At 49.5% G+C, this 17,527-nt stretch overlaps 1 protein-coding gene across 4 annotated transcripts; it reads right to left on the minus strand.

The window, feature by feature from the left end:
* Nucleotides 1-909: 909 nt before the first annotated feature.
* Nucleotides 910-7,204, minus strand: LOC307198171 (uncharacterized protein). Of its 4 annotated transcripts, XM_079944910.1 has the most exons (7): nt 7,072-7,155; nt 6,611-6,657; nt 5,284-5,437; nt 4,632-4,692; nt 3,381-3,451; nt 1,383-1,552; nt 910-1,296 (listed from the first exon to the last, which is right to left on the minus strand). In XM_079944910.1, exons 1-5 carry the CDS (start codon nt 7,101-7,103, stop codon nt 3,398-3,400), a joined length of 348 nt encoding a protein of 115 aa, XP_079801036.1. In that variant the 5' UTR covers nt 7,104-7,155; the 3' UTR covers nt 910-1,296; nt 1,383-1,552; nt 3,381-3,397. The 4 variants fall into 4 exon arrangements, 2 of the variants coding, with proteins under 2 accessions (XP_079801036.1, XP_079801037.1); XR_013831574.1 differs by lacking the exon at nt 6,611-6,657 and having other exon boundaries at nt 7,072-7,204; XR_013831575.1 differs by lacking the exon at nt 6,611-6,657 and having other exon boundaries at nt 5,284-5,466; nt 7,072-7,197.
* Between the last annotated feature and the right edge of the window lie 10,323 nt (nt 7,205-17,527).

Raw genomic sequence — 17,527 nt, forward strand, 5'->3', positions numbered from 1 at the left:
CTAGAGGACTAGGGCCACAGTGGGATGAAACTGGCCCAGAGAGGAGTCAGAGCAGGTGGGGGGTCTTCAAGAGAGCAAATGGGAGACTTCACGTGGCCCTTGGGCAGGTACCCAGGAGAGGGGAACGGCAGAAACAAGGACCTCTGCTGCGGCTGCCCGGCAGCGTGGACCCTCCAGGCCCAAGAATGCCTCCCACTGACAGAAGCCAGCAATTTGCTGACCTCACAAAGGTGGGCCTGACCACCTGGTTTCTACCTCAGCCCCAGTCAAGGTGATTCAACGTCACTGGAAGGAATGGACAGCGAACTCCTCCTTTCTCACCAGGGCCTTTGGGAGAGTTCCCCTGCGTGGATGACACCTGAAAGGTGAGCAGAGTACCATGTACCCACAGGGTGGTGAAGCGCACCACTGCTGTTATTGTTACTGTACCAGGAACCCCAACGCCTGGCCTTTGCCCACCACATCCCCAGAGTTCTCCCGAGGGCAGCTGTTCCTCATACATCCCTCTCCCAGCCCTGCTCCAAACCATCTCCCCAAATCCACCCCGTGTACTTTCACCCCCAGAGCCCAAGGCGCTCCTGCTTCCTCGAGGACTTCAGCCCCTGACTGTCTCTACATCCACTGCACCCTCATCCTCTCTTCCAAAGCCCTGGAGCAAACATTCCTCCGCCAACAATTCCCATCTCTGCTAAACCTGAGCCCCCAGAAGCACCTGGGATTATTCAACCCCATGTCAAGTCTACATCCCATCCCCCATCCCTAGGTCAGGCCTCAGGAGTGTGCTAAGTGGAAAGTCTCAATGACTGAAACCTGGAAGACCTGCCCCTGTGACCCACTGTCTCTATACCCAGCTGTGCACATGGAAGCAAATATTAAAAAAAGAAAACAAAACCATAAAAGGCGGCAAGGCAGTTTCAAGATTTATTGAAGTGGGTTAGAGGACACGATGGCCAGCACAGAAGACTCCAATGGGAACTCTTGTTTCTAAAAAGTTACACCAGGAGCAGACAAGGGGACACGGAGGCCACTGGAAGACCTGGTCCAGACGGAAGGAAAGCAGACTTCTGGGTCCACGGTGCTCTGTGGCACCTGCTGGGAAGGGCAGAGCCAGCTGAAGGTCTCCAGTTCTGAATCCCAAGTCCCCAGAGTCCCAGGACTTGCCCTCTGCCCCGCTTACAGGGACAAAGCCCTTCCATACTGTGCTGAGGCAACAGGAGAAGGAGGTCTGGTGATGATCGGCGGCAACACCCCTCTTCACTCTGCTACGCCAGCATCCGTGAACAGCCCCAGAACAACCTAAAGGAGGAAGTCACATGAGGCCGGCAGCTTGGAATTTCTATTTCAGAAACACAGGCCGACTTAGCCCCTTGGCAGTTACTCACCATGAGGAGGCCCTTCCAGGGGAGCTGGGACCCAGGTCACCATCCTGAGAGGCCAGAGCTTCCATCCCTGAGGCTTCCTCCAAGGCAGCACCGCAGAGTGACGAGGAGGCCACGGGGCAGGAGGTCAGGACCAGGGATAACTCTCCAACGTTACCTCGTCTTCCTTCAAGCTGACATGCGTGAGAGTGCCCCCAATTAGTCAGGCATGAGCTGCGGACTTTTCACACTAAACCTGGCTCAAAAAGGAATCTCAAAACTCCCAGAAAAGAGTCAAAATGAACAGTCTTTAAAAAATGGGCCTTCTCATGGCGACAGAGCAAATGTAGTAACTGGCAGAGAGACAGCTGGAGAGCTCGCTCTCAGGAGCTCTTCCCACTCGGCCCCACCCCTGTGGCAGGAGCGGGGACCGCCACCCCAGCAGCTGTCCCCCGCACTGTCATCACTGCCTGTACACCGGACTCCCAGGTGCTCATGCTCACCCCAGCCTCAAATCGTCCTCGTGTTCCTCCCTTCCCCCAAGACCTTCCTATGGCCTATCACATCCCACTCCTTCAAAGGCCAGGTCCGCCACCTCCAACAAGCTGCTTCCCTTTGAAAATCTTACAGCAACGACTATACACCACCCAACATCGTGCTTATTCATTACGTATAATTCATCCTGGTTCCTTACACCCGTAAAGTATCTAAACCTGACACAGATGTAGCCTGGTTCTGCTAACAGGAGGCCAAGCTGAGACAGGCCAAGCTCGGAAGTCTCCTGTCACTGCCTGTCACACAGCAGCCCCCAGTGCCTGAGGGCTGGAAAGCACGGGCTGGAGAGAAGCAGGAGTGTGTGAAAGCGCCAGCATTTGAAAGGGACAGGTGTGGACCCTCCAAACACGGGAAATTGCTTTCCACAATTCCTCTCCCTGCATTATCAACGACCAGAGCACAGACAGCCCATGGCCACCTTTTGAATGCAGGTGCGTACAGGCAGAGAAAGCTCCAGGAAGAGAAGGGAGTGCCAGTGGCCTATACGGTAGACTGAGTCTGGGAAAACCACCCAGCCAAGCACAGGACCCACGGAGTGGCCATTCTTTCCTGCAAAAGCCCAACAGGAACCTTCTCCCAAGGGGAATCAAAGAGAAGTCACTTTGGGGCTTCCCTGGTGGCGCAGTGGTTAAGAATCTGCCTGTCAATGCAAGGGACACAGGTTTGAGCGCTGGCCGGGAAAGATCCCACATGCCATGGAGCAACTAAGCCCATGTGCCACAACTACTGAGCCTGCGTTCTAGAGCCCGCAACCCACAACTACAGAAGCGTGTGCGCCTAGAGCCCATGCTCCGCAACAAGAGAAGCCACGACAATAAGAAGCCTGCGCACCACAACGAAGGGTAGCCCCTGCTCACCGCAACTAGAGGAAGCCCGCACACAGCAACAAAGACCCAACACAGCCAAAAATAAATTAAAAAAAAAAAAAGCATAGTAAAAAATCCACTCAAAAAAAAAAAAAGAGAAGTCACTTTGGACAAAAATGGGAAAATACTGCAGTTGGAAATTACAGAAATCATGTGGTCTTAAGAACCACAAAGTCACCTCTAACACAGCTTTGGTTTTTCAAATGAAGAAAACAAGGTTCTGAACAGGACACTGACTAAGCCAGCAGCAGAAGGGGATTCAAAGCCAGGGGAGGAATCTCTGATGCCCAGGTCCACCCATTTTCCATCACAACATCCTTCTGCCCACACTCCAGGGAAGGACAGATACCCCACAACTCTCATTGCCCCAGTGGAACTCTAGAGGCTCCACCCCTGCAGCAGCCACTGCAGACAGTGAAGGGCCAGATGTGGTCCAGGATGCCCAGAGCTGGGGTGGTGAGCAGGCCTGGGGACTCGTGGATGCTGCCTTCAGCTCACCTCTCGGCTCCCCTACATCTTCACCCAAAGCCCCTGGGAACACACACACACAACTACCGGATCAGAGGACCCAACACTCCAGAGAATGGACCAGAGATCTTACCTCAAGGACACTGCGGTCTAGACCACTCCTGATGACAAGTTCCATGACACCTCTGCACACAGTGGACTCATCTGCAACAGACAAGAAGCCAAGGATGAGCACCCGCCTTGTCCCTGCTCACAGCAGAGCACGTCAGGCACCAGGAAAGGACTTAGTGCAAGAGTTACCAGACAGTAAACGTTCTGCAGATGTTGGCTGCTATTATTTCCTGAACAGACACACTATTTCCTCATTAAAAAACAGTAGTTAACTCTAAAAAGGGAGACAGTGGATGGCCTATGGCAGGGTGGCCAACACTGACCAATGCGTAATTGACCAGTGAAGGCGGAAAAGGACGCCACTGCCAGGTTTACGGGAACGTGCCATGGCCGACTGATAGCAACTGGGCATCAAGGGGAACTTAAGCAGCACACAGGGCCTGGTTCCCAACAGCAGGGGCAGGAAGCGAATGCCCCAACAACGACACTAATGCACGCATGATAGACCCCAAAGCCCTGGAGGCCCGAGGTGTGGCAGGGAAGAAGCAGGAGTGTGTGGGAAAGCTCCCCGAACTGCAGGGTGAGGATGTGAACCCTCCAAATGCAGGACAACCCTACCATGTTTCCTCTGCCTGCACTACCAAAATGCAGGCCACAGGCAGCCCGTGATCACTTCCAAGTGCAGGGGCAGGAAAGGACAGAGGGCTTGCTGAAAAACGATGCCAATGGCAGAGGCCTGGAGCAGTCGGCCTAACAGAGCACAAGGACCCAGTATTTGCTTCTAATCCTGCAAAAAAGCCTTCCACGTGGCCCGGAAGGGAGAGACAAAGGGAGGACACCTCTGAAAGAACAGTGACAGATTTCTTAGGTTGTAAAAGACAGGGACTAGGTGATCTGAGGACAAATGGCCTCATTGTAGTCCTGCTTTATGGAGAATGAAACCAGCGATAAGAGAAGGTCCCAAAGTTAGGAGGAGGCAGAGAAGTGACTGACACCTGGGTACAGGTGGGCATACCGAAATCCTTTCCCTGCCTCCGTTCACACATTCTGCTGCCAACATAACAAACAGTCTGAGGAAGGGCTCCCCAAGGGCTCTCAGAAACAAGCACGTAAAGAGGAACCAGGTGTGTTCCCAAAGGCCCCAGACAGGGTAACGCTGAGGGCCGGGTCAAAGCCACTCTCGTCTCTCCTCTAGCTGCTTCCAGGACCACGGCGGGACCTGCGTGTACCTTGAGGGAGGCAAAGCCCCAGATCTCCAGGGAACAGAGCTCACCTCAGCAGCACGTGGTCCAGCCGCTTCTTGACAGGATGGGGACACATCTCCAGGGTCTCCTCTGCAACAATCGAGAAGCCCTGGATGAGTGACCTAGATCCCACCTGGCCACAGCACGTCCTGGGAAGCCCAGGCCGAGTACGTGCATCGTGGCCACTTCACAAGCATGGGCTGCTGTTACCACCCACGAGCCACGCCACCACTCATGAACAGGACGGAAGTTATAACTCCACATGGGACAACAGCTCATCTGCATCTGAGGCAGAGGCCCTTTCAGATCATCTTTTGTGCAAACTCTAATGACACTGTACAGTTTCTGGAAGCTGGATCTTAAACAGGATAAAAGTCCAGGACAGGTCTGGGAGCGTGCAGCACCTGACAGGCCGTGCCTGGCCTGGTCTGGCCTTGACCCGGGGGTGGGGTAGGAGGGGTAAAGGCACGCCAGGCTGCCTGCGGAGGTGAGGTCTGGTGTCTATTGAAGCCTTGTCCAAGTGCAATACTGCTCTGGTTCCTGCCACCATAACCGCAGGCCATGGGGAAAGTCTCCCCTGGTGGACTGGGCTCCATCTCATGCCAAGGGACCTCCAAGGGATAAATACTGGCCAATAGGAAGAACAATTCCAAGAAAAGGAAACACAGGAAGTGCCCCCACCTCTCCCCTGGCTGGCTCACAAGCAGTCTTCCCCTGATTCTCCATGACATGATGGGCCACGCCACCTCACCGGGATGCGTCTGTCCTTTCCTTCTTTCCCGCTGCACAGTTGTTGCACAGTTGCTGAGCACCGGACACCTGCCAGGCACTGAGGCTGCGGAGAGGCAAAACTCACACACTGACCTTGAGATCAGAGCAGAGAGAGGCAAAAAAACAAGAAAAGCAACGATTTCCATGAAGTATGATTAGTGCCCTCATCCCACATCAAGCCACTTCCCACACTACATCACACCAGGAAACATGCTTGACTAAGGACCTGGAAAGGGGAGAGGGGGGAGGCAGACCTGGCTTCCTGGAGGGAAGCCCTTGGTGAAAATTACTCGAACAGTGGCTCCACAGCCAGCCCATAGCTCCTTAGACACAGCCCATGCTTTATCTTCCTTTTTTAAAAGCTTCTCTGCAACTAGCACTGGGCCTCGCATAGGGAACACTCAGTAAGCCGGACACCAGGGGCCAGGAAGCATATGTAAAGGCGGCGGGAGGACGGCCGAGTGGGACAGCTCCAGAGTTGGGAAGGGACAGGAGTGAACCCTCCAAACACGGGGAAACGCTTTCAGCAACTCCTCTGCCGGCACTACCAGGGACCAGGGCACGGGCAGCCCATGATCACTTCCGAATGCAGGGGCAACAAAGGGCAAAGAAGAGCCAGGCAGAGGAGCCCGTGTCAGCAGCCGGCTCTCCGCCCAGGCACGGGAAAGCTGCCCAGCCAAGCCCGGGACCCCAACACTATCCTCACTTCATGGAAAGACTCCATCTCCCCTCATCAAAAGGCCACAGGAAGACCAACTTCTCCTAAAAATGCCTCAAGTACTCCTCCACCCACAAAATACCAACTAAGTACCTACTAACCACTTGCCAGGCACTGGGGGTTCAAAGACACAGACCAGGCCTCTGCCCTCCCGACTGCTTGCTGTTTCCCCCCTGGAAGGAAAGGAAAGCTCAGGAGAATGGAGTAACTCACCCGAGGTTCCACGGCTAACGAGGGGCTGCGTCAGCATTTGAACTCAGGCCTTTCTGGCCCCCAAACCCAGCCCCACTCTCCTGCACAAGGCTTTGCAACACAGTTCCCAGAACCCCCCTGAGCCCAGGGACCACCCCGTCTGCAGCGGGGCAGGAAGGCCACGGCCCCCAGTTCAAGGCCCTCAGGAGCAGCACTTGCCCAAGGGGCTGGGGCGCCCTCACCTTAAAGCTCAAACACCCGTTTGTTAAAAGGAGGTTTCAACACTTTCCCTTAAAGCTTATTAGGGGGAAATGGGCTAACGCTCACCAGAGCATTTGGCCGGTAACCGACGAACGGCTTTGGGGCCTGAAACGCTAGAGTCGGAGGTGATGGGCAGTGAATCAGGGGTTCTGGCGCCCCTCGGGCCAGGTTCACACGGGCTCTGCACGACCCCCTGCGGGACCTCGGGCCCACGCGTCACCCGACCTGTCTCTCGACATCAGCGGGCACAAGTCTCCCCACGGGGCGGGTGAAGCTCCGAGACGGCGCCGGCCGGGGGCGCGGTGACCCGAGGCCTCTTTGTCTAGGACACGAGTCCCGAAAGGTCCACACGCGGCGGAGGGGACGGGCTCAGAACAGGGAGCGAACAAGGGCTCCGAGGTGACCTGCGGCTGGAGCTCCCCCCATCTCGGGCCTCAGTTTCCCCTCCTGTCGGGGGCGGGGAGACGGAGCACCGGCCTTGGAGGCCGCCGGGGGTCCCTGGGCAGCGCGACCTCGCAATGACTCACCCAGGGCGCCGGGACTGTCGGCTGCAGGTCATAGGGGACGACGAGAGAAGATGCTGCACGGTTCCCAGCGACTAGGCCGCAAGACGCAGCTTCCAGCGGTTGAGCGCCAGCGGAAATGCAGTTGAGGTGCGGGATGCAGCCTAGAGCGGCAGCTCCCAGGGCGGAACCCGCGCAAGCGGTTCTTTCGCGCCCCCTTGTGGATTAGAACGGAAACTCCGACCTGCCAAGTCTCCAAGCATCCTTTCCTCATCCCAACCGCCAATCTGAATATTAAATAGCTAGGACATCTGTAGTTTTGACCTGTCTACTCCTTCTCCCTGATTTTCTTGCGGCATTCACTTTTCCTGTTGAATTCAGTCTTGTTGGGAATATCAATTATGGTGTCTTGCCCTCTCCTGAGAAATGTTTGGGCGTGAGACCCAAGCTGGGAAAATTATACTTTCTTCCTTAATTATGCATCTCAAGTGTGAGAGAAAGGATCCTAAAGGAGCTTGGAGGCTAGTTGTGGAGCTATGAGTGGAGTCATACTTCAATTTACAAACTAAGGTGGTTTCTTGTAGGCGGTGTACCTTAGCAGGGTTTTGAAGGACTCAAACAGAAAGGGGGAATGGGAAGATGTTCAGAAAAGGGAGGAAAAGGAAGACGCACAAGCTGATGTGGCGGAAGGGATGGGGGAGTGGATACATGTGTTTGGATGTGAACAAGTTAGAAACTGGATAGAGCATCTCATTGCATGGCCTGTAATAGATGAATCTTTAAATGTTACAAGAGAAGAAAGAAATTCTCATTGTTGCAATGGTAGAGGCACTCACTTGATTCTGAAATGTAAGAAAAAGTCCATGTGTCTCAGTTTGCTCTTGTTTTCTGAGGGCTTAAAAAAATGAGGAAAAGGACAATTGAAATGATTCAAATAAAGTAAAATCAATAAAACAATGAGTAGAAACCAAAATGGCAGAAAATGAGCCTAACCATATTTAGAGCAACATAGCCAAACAACTTTAGGAATGGGAAAAGGGGCTGTGTACAGTCAGCAGAGGGTAAAAAGCTAGAGAACAATATGTTTGACTTTTTGCCCATAAAATTTTAAATTTAGGTAAAATGAACGCATTCCTGGAATATATTTAACAGAATTGCCTTAAGGAAAAATAGAAAACCTAAATAATTTCATAACACTTAAAAAAATTGAATCAGTTAATCTTCCCACAAAGAAAACATCATACCCAGGTGTCTTTTTCTAATATAAATTTATTTATTTATTATTATTATTTTTAATTAATTTATTTTATCGATTTATTTTTTTGGCTGCATTGGATCTTCGTTGCTGCGTGCGGGCTTTCTCTAGTTGTGGCGAGCAGGGGCTATTCTTCATTGCAGTGCGTGGGCTTCTCATTGTGGTGGCTTCTCTTGTTGCAGAGTACAGGCTCTAGGCACGCAGGCTTCAGTAGTTGCAGTGTGCAGGCTTCAGTAGTTGCAGCACGCAGGCTCAGTAGTTGTGGCTCGCAGGCTCTAGAGCACAGGCTCAGTAGTTGTGGCTCACGGGCTTAGTTGTTTGTCCTCATGAAGCTTGTGGGAAAATTCCCCCAAAGTGTTGCCCTTTAAAGATATTCCCAAGAGTCTTCATTAGAAGGGCCCACCATTTAAGGATTAGAATGGAGATTTTTGAACCCCTCCCTTCAGGATGGTAGAACGTAGGGTGACTCTGCTGGACGAGAGAAGGATGTGCTAGGAAAACATCAAGTGTTTTCTATGTTCAGCCAAGTATCCCTAACATCTCTGCTTTTCAGCCAGAGTCTATGATGTGAATGGCACATCCGTGAGTTGGGCAGTACACAACCTGCACAACCATATGTGGCAATTCTGCCTACCTACAGTGGAAGATGTATGGAGATGTACTTCAGGGCAAATGTAGCATATGTCTCCCCCACCCCATATACAAGAAACGGAGTAAATGTAAAGCCAGAAATCCACACACACAGAGAGGGGGAGATGCAGGACAGAGAGTACTGGTGGAATTTCAGTCCCTGGTGTTTGTCATCTTGGAAGCCCAGTTCCACCTCTGCCTTTCCTTTTGTTCAGTTACATAAGCTTTCTAAGAATGTAATTCTTTTTTTTTTTTTTAGCATAAGTTAAGTTTCTGTCACTAACACTCCTGGCTAAATGCCCAAGTCTTTTCCTTAACTTATCCTAAATGGCCAGTTATTAAGGTATTCCATCACTGGGGGTGGGGGTGGGGAGTTGGCATTGCACGAGGCACTGCGTGCTTATCTCAGATGACTTTCCTATCTACGACACTGGCCTACTTAACTGGAGATTCCAGCAAACAGGGCAGCATGCTGAGGTCTTGAAATAAATGTGTTACGACAACCTTTGCTCTTGGCGTTCAGATAACAGTCCATGATCAGTGGCTTGTCCCTATTTGTCAGTCAGCAGTGTGTCTGCAGACGTTAAAGACAAAACAAAACTGCAGTGCACTCTCTGCAAGCTCCAGAAGGGATGGATGTTTCAAGTGGGTCTTTTGCCAGAAGGGGGTGTGTTGGGGACCTACCCAGGCAGGAGTAGGCTGGTGATTAGGTCTGCCTGGACCAAGGCTCTTTCAGGAGTGGACACAGGGGGCTTAAGGAGGCTGTAGGGGGAGGAAGAGCCACCAGCCACTTGGAGCCACTGGTCATCAAGACAGAACAGTAGCAGCAAAAAGGGGTCAGGGGCACTGCTGAGCCAATGAACCTTCTATTCATTCATTCAATACATGGTAAATAAGCGCTTCCGCTCTATGGGGCACTATGCTGGTGGGTGTGTCCAACAGATGTCAACAACAGCCTGATTGGCAGGAAATTGAGAAAGGAACAACAAAAACTACCACCTAAATAATTCCCCAAACAACTGTTCGAATGATTTTTCCCCATAAAGGCACTGGAAAAGCTATACCACTTTTCCAATACTGTTTTTTGTTTTTGTATAATGACTGGAGGCAAAGGGATGAATGAAAGAAGCCTATTGTGTCTGCCTTCCTCCAAGCTTATAGTCTAATAATCCACTAATAGCAAAGAAGTTCTGTCCCATAAATGCAAGCATGGCTTTCGATTGGGAAGTCTAGTAGTTTATCACATTAAGAGGTCAAAAGTATGGTAAATATCACAGAATTTGGAGGAAGACAGATACGATGGATTAAGTTATATAACCCCAAAAGGTGTTATGTTGAAGTCCTAACACCTGGTACCTGGGAATGTGACCTGATGTGGAAATAGTATTTGCAGATGTAACTAAGATGTAAGTTAAGATGAGGTCATGTTGCAGGAGGAAGGACCATTACTCCAACATGACTGGTGTCCTTATAAGTGAGGAGAAAGACACCCCAGGAGAATGCCAGAGATTGGAGTGACACAGCTGCAGGATTGATGGACACCACCAAGCACTAGGAAAAGGAAAACTCCCACCCAGAGTTTTAGAGGGAGCATGGCCCTGCTGACATGTTGATTTCAGACTTCTAATCTCCAGAATAGTGAGAGAATAAATTTCTCTTTTAAGCCACCCAGTTTGCGGTAATTTCTTACGGCAGCCCTAGGAAACGAATTCAATAGACATACTTGAAATTTTTCTCTACCACCTTTTACACATTAGCAAGCTACTTAATCCTTCTGGACTCCAAGTTTTCAACTTCAAAGTAGATAAAATATGCAAAATGGTGCCACTATGGAAAATAGGATGGTGGTTGCTCAAAAAATTAAAAACAGAATTGCCATAGGATCCAACAATTCCACTTATCCTCGAAACGAATGAACGCAGGGTCTTAAAGGGATATTTGTCCACCCATGTGCATGGCAGTACTATTCATGATAGCCAGAAGGTACAAGCTACTCAAGTGTCCATTGATGGATGAACAGATAAACAGAACGTGGTCTCTACATACAATGGAATGTTATTCAGCCTTAAAAAGGAAGGGAATTCTGACAAATGCTACAACATGGATGAACCTGAATAATATTACGTTAAGTAAAATAAGCCAGTTATAAAAGGACAAATACTACATGATTCCACTTATATGAGGTACCCAGAGTAGTCAGATTCAGAGACAGAAAGTAGAATGGTGGTGGTCAGGGGCTGGAGATAGTGGGGAATAGGGAGTTAGTGTTTAATAGGTACAGCGTTTCAGCTTGAAAGATGAAAAGAGTTCTGGGGATTGATTGTACAATGATGTGAATGTACCTGACACTACTGAACTGAGTATTTAAAAATGACTGGGGCTTTGCTGGTGGTGCAGTGGTTAAGAATCCGCCTGCCAATGCAGGGGACACGGGTTCGAGCACTGGTCCAGGGAGACCCCACGTGCCGCGGAGCAACTAAGCCTGTGCACCACGACTACTGAGCCTGCGCTCTAGAGCCCATGCTCCGCAACAAGAGAAGCCACCGCCATGAGAAGCCTGCGCACCACAATGAAGAGTAGCCCCCGCTCGCCGCAACTAGGGAAAGCCCACATGCAGCAATGAAGACCCAATGCAGCCAAACATAAAGAAATAAAATAAAAATGATTAAGATGGTAAATTTTATGTTATGTGTACTTTACAATTCAAAAATTTTAAATTAGGTAAAATAATGCATTGAAACACCATAAGGGCTTTTTTTTTTAGCTTTTGGCTCATCGTCAGCTAGTAATACATTCTAGCTGTCACCATCATCATCATGATTATCATAATTTGATAAAAATTACTATTCATTCATAACTTTGAGTCTTAGAATTCTAAAAATAGAATATACATCATAAACCATCCGTCAATATCACATGTAATGGTGAAATCATAGAAGAATTCTTCTATTTTTATCCTAGAAGTCCCAGAAAAGTAGTCAGGGATGTCTGCTGCCCTTGGCCAGGACAACCCAAGGTCTTAAGAGTAAAGAATTGATACAGTCTGCTAGCATGGTGAGAGATAATGACCCAACGTCAAATATTGTTACCCCGGAAGGCCCAGGTATTCAGGCAAGAAAGTTCCTGATTCTCAAGCCAGGAAAGCTTAAGTATAATTAGCCACAAACATCTCAGTTATTTAGTTAGCAAAGGAGGTCCAAAGTTGTTGTTCAGGGAAACCCAAGTTAATTAGCTAAGACCATCCAGATTCATTAGTCAAGAAGGTTGTTTTCAAGGATTGTCCACCGCAGATAGAAGGAAAGTCTGATGTCACCGGCCAAGGTTATCAGTCTTTCGCTTGGACTCCGGTCCCCCAGGGCCCAGCCCTGCCTGTTTGGGAAGGGAACGGGCCACCTCTTCTCCTGTCTGTCTGCATGGCAGAGGCCTGAGCCATTTAGACTTTCACTGAGCCAACATTGACCCCCCTCTCCGGAACCAGGGGCCTTCAGCCCAGGACAAAAATGAAGCAGAAGCAGAACTAGTGACAAAGAGGCTGTGGGGGTCAGAGGACCAGCGAGGGGACACAGGGAGGAGGGGATGCTGACACCTCGGTGGGAACTGACCCTGGTGGGGAGACCCTCTGTCTCACCTCAGTGTGTCTGAGCATCCAGTGAGGGCCTGGGGGCTGCTGGAGGCTCCCAAACAGGCCCAGACCCAGGCCATGGGGCAGCAGAGGCCCTGGGTGGCTGGACTGGCCAAAGCTACCAATGGGCCTCAGTCCCAGCCTGCAGGAGCCCAAGCCTATTCCTCCCGATACATGCAGTAACAGATAATCAGTAAGACGGCAAGGAGGAAGATGAACAGAATAAGCAAGACCGCCAGCATGCTGATCATTCTTAGTGCAGGGACAGGGCTTGGAGATCCTGCAGGGCTCACCGGGCCAGCTGCTGGCTTCCAGCCTAGACCCTGGGCATCACCTCCTTCAGACAATCTGTCCAGCCAGCCGAGACCCCATCTCCCCATCCCGCCCATCTCCAGGCTCCAGGAATCTCTCAGCCACTGTGAGGTCACAAACTCCAAGATGATGGAATGCTGACCTCCCAGCCACAGCCCAATCCTTTATAAATGTGACCAGTATGTTGAAAGAGGGACTTCTGGTATGTCATCATAAAAACATTTTTTTTTGCCCATCTCTTTAAACTTTCTAAGTGGAAGTATCTTTTCACTGCCCCTAGAAAAATATCAGGCAGTCGTCATCAGTCTTCTGATCATCCTTAAGTAACAAGTCTTGTATTACTAAAAATGGGGAACATAGTTTTCATTCAATTATTTTAAATGTCCATCTCATGTATCAATCGTGTTTTCAATAATCATTGATAGGTCAGACTTCTCTGCTCTCCACCAACTGGCGCCAAGCACAGGGTGGGTTGCTGTCTGCTGGGAGGGGATGGGAACCTTCTCCCCTTACTTATCCAAATGTGTTTCTCTTCACCAGGTTTCTGCTCACTCTCCCCAGCCCACCCCCACTCCCAGTACCTCCAGGATCAGGATCAGATGGAATGACGAGTGAGATGGGGGAACATTTCTCTCCAGGCTGGTCATGAAATTAATGCTGAGCATTCTCCCTCAGCCCCTGTTTCAAGGGTTCTTCAGAGACCCCCTCCTGGTGCCCTTTGACTGTACCCCCGGTGATGTGAACAGGCCCTCTTCTTGGTGTCCCCTCCCCCTAGCAGGCTCCCTGTAGGGCAGAACCTCTTGGGCAGCAGGTGGACAGTCCTATCCCAGATTTTACACTTGTTGAAGGAGACAATGAACTTTTTTTTTTTTTTTTTTTTTTTTGCGGTACGTGGGCCTCTCACTGTTGTGGCCTCTCCCGTTGCGGAGCACAGGCTCCGGACGCGCAGGCTTAGCGGCCATGGCTCACAGGCCCAGCCGCTCCGCGGCATGTGGGATCTTCCCGGACCGGGGCACGAACCCGTGTCCCCTGCATCGGCAGGCGGACTCTCAACCACTGCGCCACCAGGGAAGCCCGACAATGAACTTTTGACTGAGGAGTGGGTTGGGCACGGGTCACCTGTGCTCCCCAATTCCAGGTGACACTTATCAAGCTCCCATGTGTTCCTGCTGAAGCTCCTGGTATGAGGATCACCAGAGAAAGGGGAAATTCCTCCTACTCTCCCTCTTGGGGGCAAGGTGGGGGGAATATTTTAAGACACAGAGTCCATAATTCCCTCTCTTTTTCATGTCTAACACTGTACTGTTAAGACCCTCAAATTAGAAGAGAGAATTGAGCCACAGGTAACCATTTTCCAGTTATTTTCTTCCTAAATTCTGCACCTGGTCCAATGTCTTCTTTAGAAGGTCGCTGCCATGATAGCAGGTGGAACCTTCAAAAACTGCCAAGACTGAACCACCTTTTACCTACCACAGCTGTGATTTGTCTTTGTTCCACTGTTCATTCCACTATCTTGGTGCCTCCTTGGTGCTTGGGCTGAAAGGTCCATTTTAATATCCTGTTACACTAACAGCAAACATCAACCATGCCTCTTAGATGCCCGGCCTTCTCTAGGCACTGGGGATGCAGAAATGAACCAGCCTAGATCCCCTCCCTAGCATCATGGGTGCACAGGGTACAGGAGATCATCTAGGTTGGAATTGTGGCTCTGCCCCTTCCCAGCTTTTAGAAGGCACCTTTCCCTTAATCTCCAGCTCAGAACAACGAGGCTCCCAACCTGAGTGTTGCAGGAGGCCCAGACTCTCCTAGGATGTTCCAGGCTCATGGGTGGTGGGGGCCTGTGGCAGGGACATGCTCTCAGCCTCCTGCTTACTGCTCTTCTCCTCTGGCTCTGAAGAGCTGATCAAAGCCAGATGGCCTTAGACGTGTTCTGATATACGGCAGCCACCAGGCACATGCAGCCACATGTGGCACAGAGCACTGGAAATGTAGCCAGTCCCAACTGCAATGCACTGTCAGTATAAAACAAGCAGTGAGTCCAAAGACTTTGAACAAAGGAAAAGAAATCATAAATATCTTATTAATAAGTTAAAAATATTGATTACACACTGAAATGTAATATTTTGGTTATCTTGGGTTAAATAAAATATACTATTAAAATTAATTTCACCTTTTTGGGTACCTTTTTATTTTTTTAATTTATTTTTATTTTTTTAAATTTATTTTTATTTTTTTTTTGCGGTACGCGGGCCTCTCAGTGTTGTGGCCTCTTCCATTGCAGAGCACAGGCTCCAGACGTGTAGGCTCAGCGGCCATGGCTCATGGGCCCAGCTGCTCCGCGGCATGTGGGATCTTCCCAGATCGGGGCATGAACCCATGTCCCCTGCATTGGCAGGCGGACTCTCAACCACTGCGCCACCAGGGAAGCCTTATTTATTTATTTTTTTAAATTTTTAAAAAAATGTTTGGCCATACCTCATGTGGCATGTGGGATCTTAGTTCCCTAGCCAGGGATGGAACTTGTGCCCCCTGCAGTGGAAGCATGGAGTCTTAACCACTGGATTGCCAGGGAAGTCCCTAAATTTTTTATCTTTAATTGATTTATTTTTATTGCAGTAGAATTGATTTACAATGTGTTAATTTCTGCTGTATAGCAAAGTGAATCAGTTATGCACACATATACATAGTTTTTTATAGTCTTTTCCATTATGGTTTATCCTAGGATATTGAATATAGTTCGCTGTGCTGTGCAGTAGGACCTTGTTGTTTATATGTTCTGTACATTTGCTACCTTTTTAATGTGGCTCCTGGAAGGTTTAAAATGACACATGCGGCCCGCCGGCATTATGTTTCTACTGGAGAGTGCTGCCTTAGGCTCTTCAAATACAGCACCCTCTCTCTGCCTCATAAATAATCTCACGGTGTCCTCACAGTGACAGAAGCCCTGGGCTTTCTCAGAAATACCAAAGTATAGCAACTACCGCGCTTGGCCATCTGCTCTGTGCTGTGTTCTCGGTGTGCATTGTTTCACTTAATTCTCACAGCAGCACTGTTGGGGGAGGGGGGACTAAGACTCTGCCCATTACCAGAAAAGGAAAACTAAGGCTGGGCAAAGTTAGGTCACTTAGCCAAAGCCACAGGGAGAGTAAGGGCAAGAGTAGGAGGCAGCAGAGGACACTGGGGCTGTGTGCACACCTGACCCCTTTGTCCAGTATCCTTCCAGCCACAGCATCCCATGGTCCCTCCTCATCATGGAGATCCCCAATGTTCTCACAGTGTTAGAATCCCACAGGCTCCTCTCAGGTACAGAAGATGGAGTGTTCTCACCCTCAGAGGCCCCCCACCCCATTTCCTTCTCCGCCGCATCGGTCAGGCCTGGATTTCCACATTGTGCTGACTTCGTGAAGCACCAGGAATCTGAAGTGGGGAGATGCTTGCTCGGACACAAGCGTGGGCTGTTTGCACTTCAGAATGTGGACCAAGTTAGTGGCGGGGTTGCCTCAGGTCTGAGAGAGACGCCCGGCCTAGGATGCAGGCAGTGTTAGTGCTTGCGGGATTAGGGGCCGTGAGCCCCCCCTCAAGCCTCTCTGCAGTGCCAGCGGGAGTATGGGACCTCTGTCTGTCTTCTCTGGCACAATGCAAATCTGACCAGGTCCCCAAAATGCAAATTTGATCACGTCCCTCTGATTCAAGACTGCTTTTACTTTTAGGATGGCATTTTAGCAAAGCACCTGCCCGCCTCTGTAGGCTTACCTCCTTGTCACCCTCATGATCCAGTTTCAGGTCATCTGAACAATATTTTAGTCTGGTGATGTGTCCAAATAACTATACGGCCAGAATTCATTCATTTGTTCAACTGTGCCAGCCACTAAACTCAATACAATGGTCAATCGGACAAGATGCCTATTGTCCACACAATACATGAGTTCTTCAACCTAAATATCCATCGACAGATGAATGGATAAAGAAGATGTGGTACAGATATACAATGGAATACTACTCAGCCATTAAAAAGAATGAAATAATGCCACTTGCAGCAACATGGATGGACCTGGAGATTGTCATACTGAGCGAAGTATCAGACAAAGACAAATATCATAGCATATTGCTTACATGTGGAATCTTAAAAAAATGATCAAACAAACTTATTTACAAAACAGAAACACACTCACAGACTTAGAGAACGAATTTATGATTACCAGCAGGAAAGGGTGGCAGGGGAGGTATAGATTGGGAGATTGGGATTGACATGTACACACTGCTATATTTAGAACGGATAACCAACAAGGACCTACTGTATAGCAGGGGTAACTCTGCTCAATACTCTGTAATAACCTAAATGGGAAAAGAATTTGAAAAAGAATATATATATATGTAACTCTATAACTGAATCACTCCGTTGTACACCTGAAGCTAACACAACATTATTAATCAACTATACTTGGATATTAAAAATAAAAAAGAAAGAGCTTTTGCTAATTAAAGCTCCTCATGTGGAAGTCACCATTCCTACAAATTAATGACAAATCAGTGACAACAAACAGAACACACGCAGAAAAGCAAAACAGGTGAGGGAATGTTATTTTCAAAATTTCAGACTGCTTCTGGAAATTACCAAGTCATCCTGACGCAGAACTCCGGCTCCGATCCACCAGAGGTCG

The sequence above is a fragment of the Stenella coeruleoalba genome (assembly GCF_951394435.1).
Source record: "Stenella coeruleoalba genome assembly, chromosome: 15".
NCBI classification, from domain to species: Eukaryota; Metazoa; Chordata; class Mammalia; order Artiodactyla; family Delphinidae; genus Stenella; species Stenella coeruleoalba.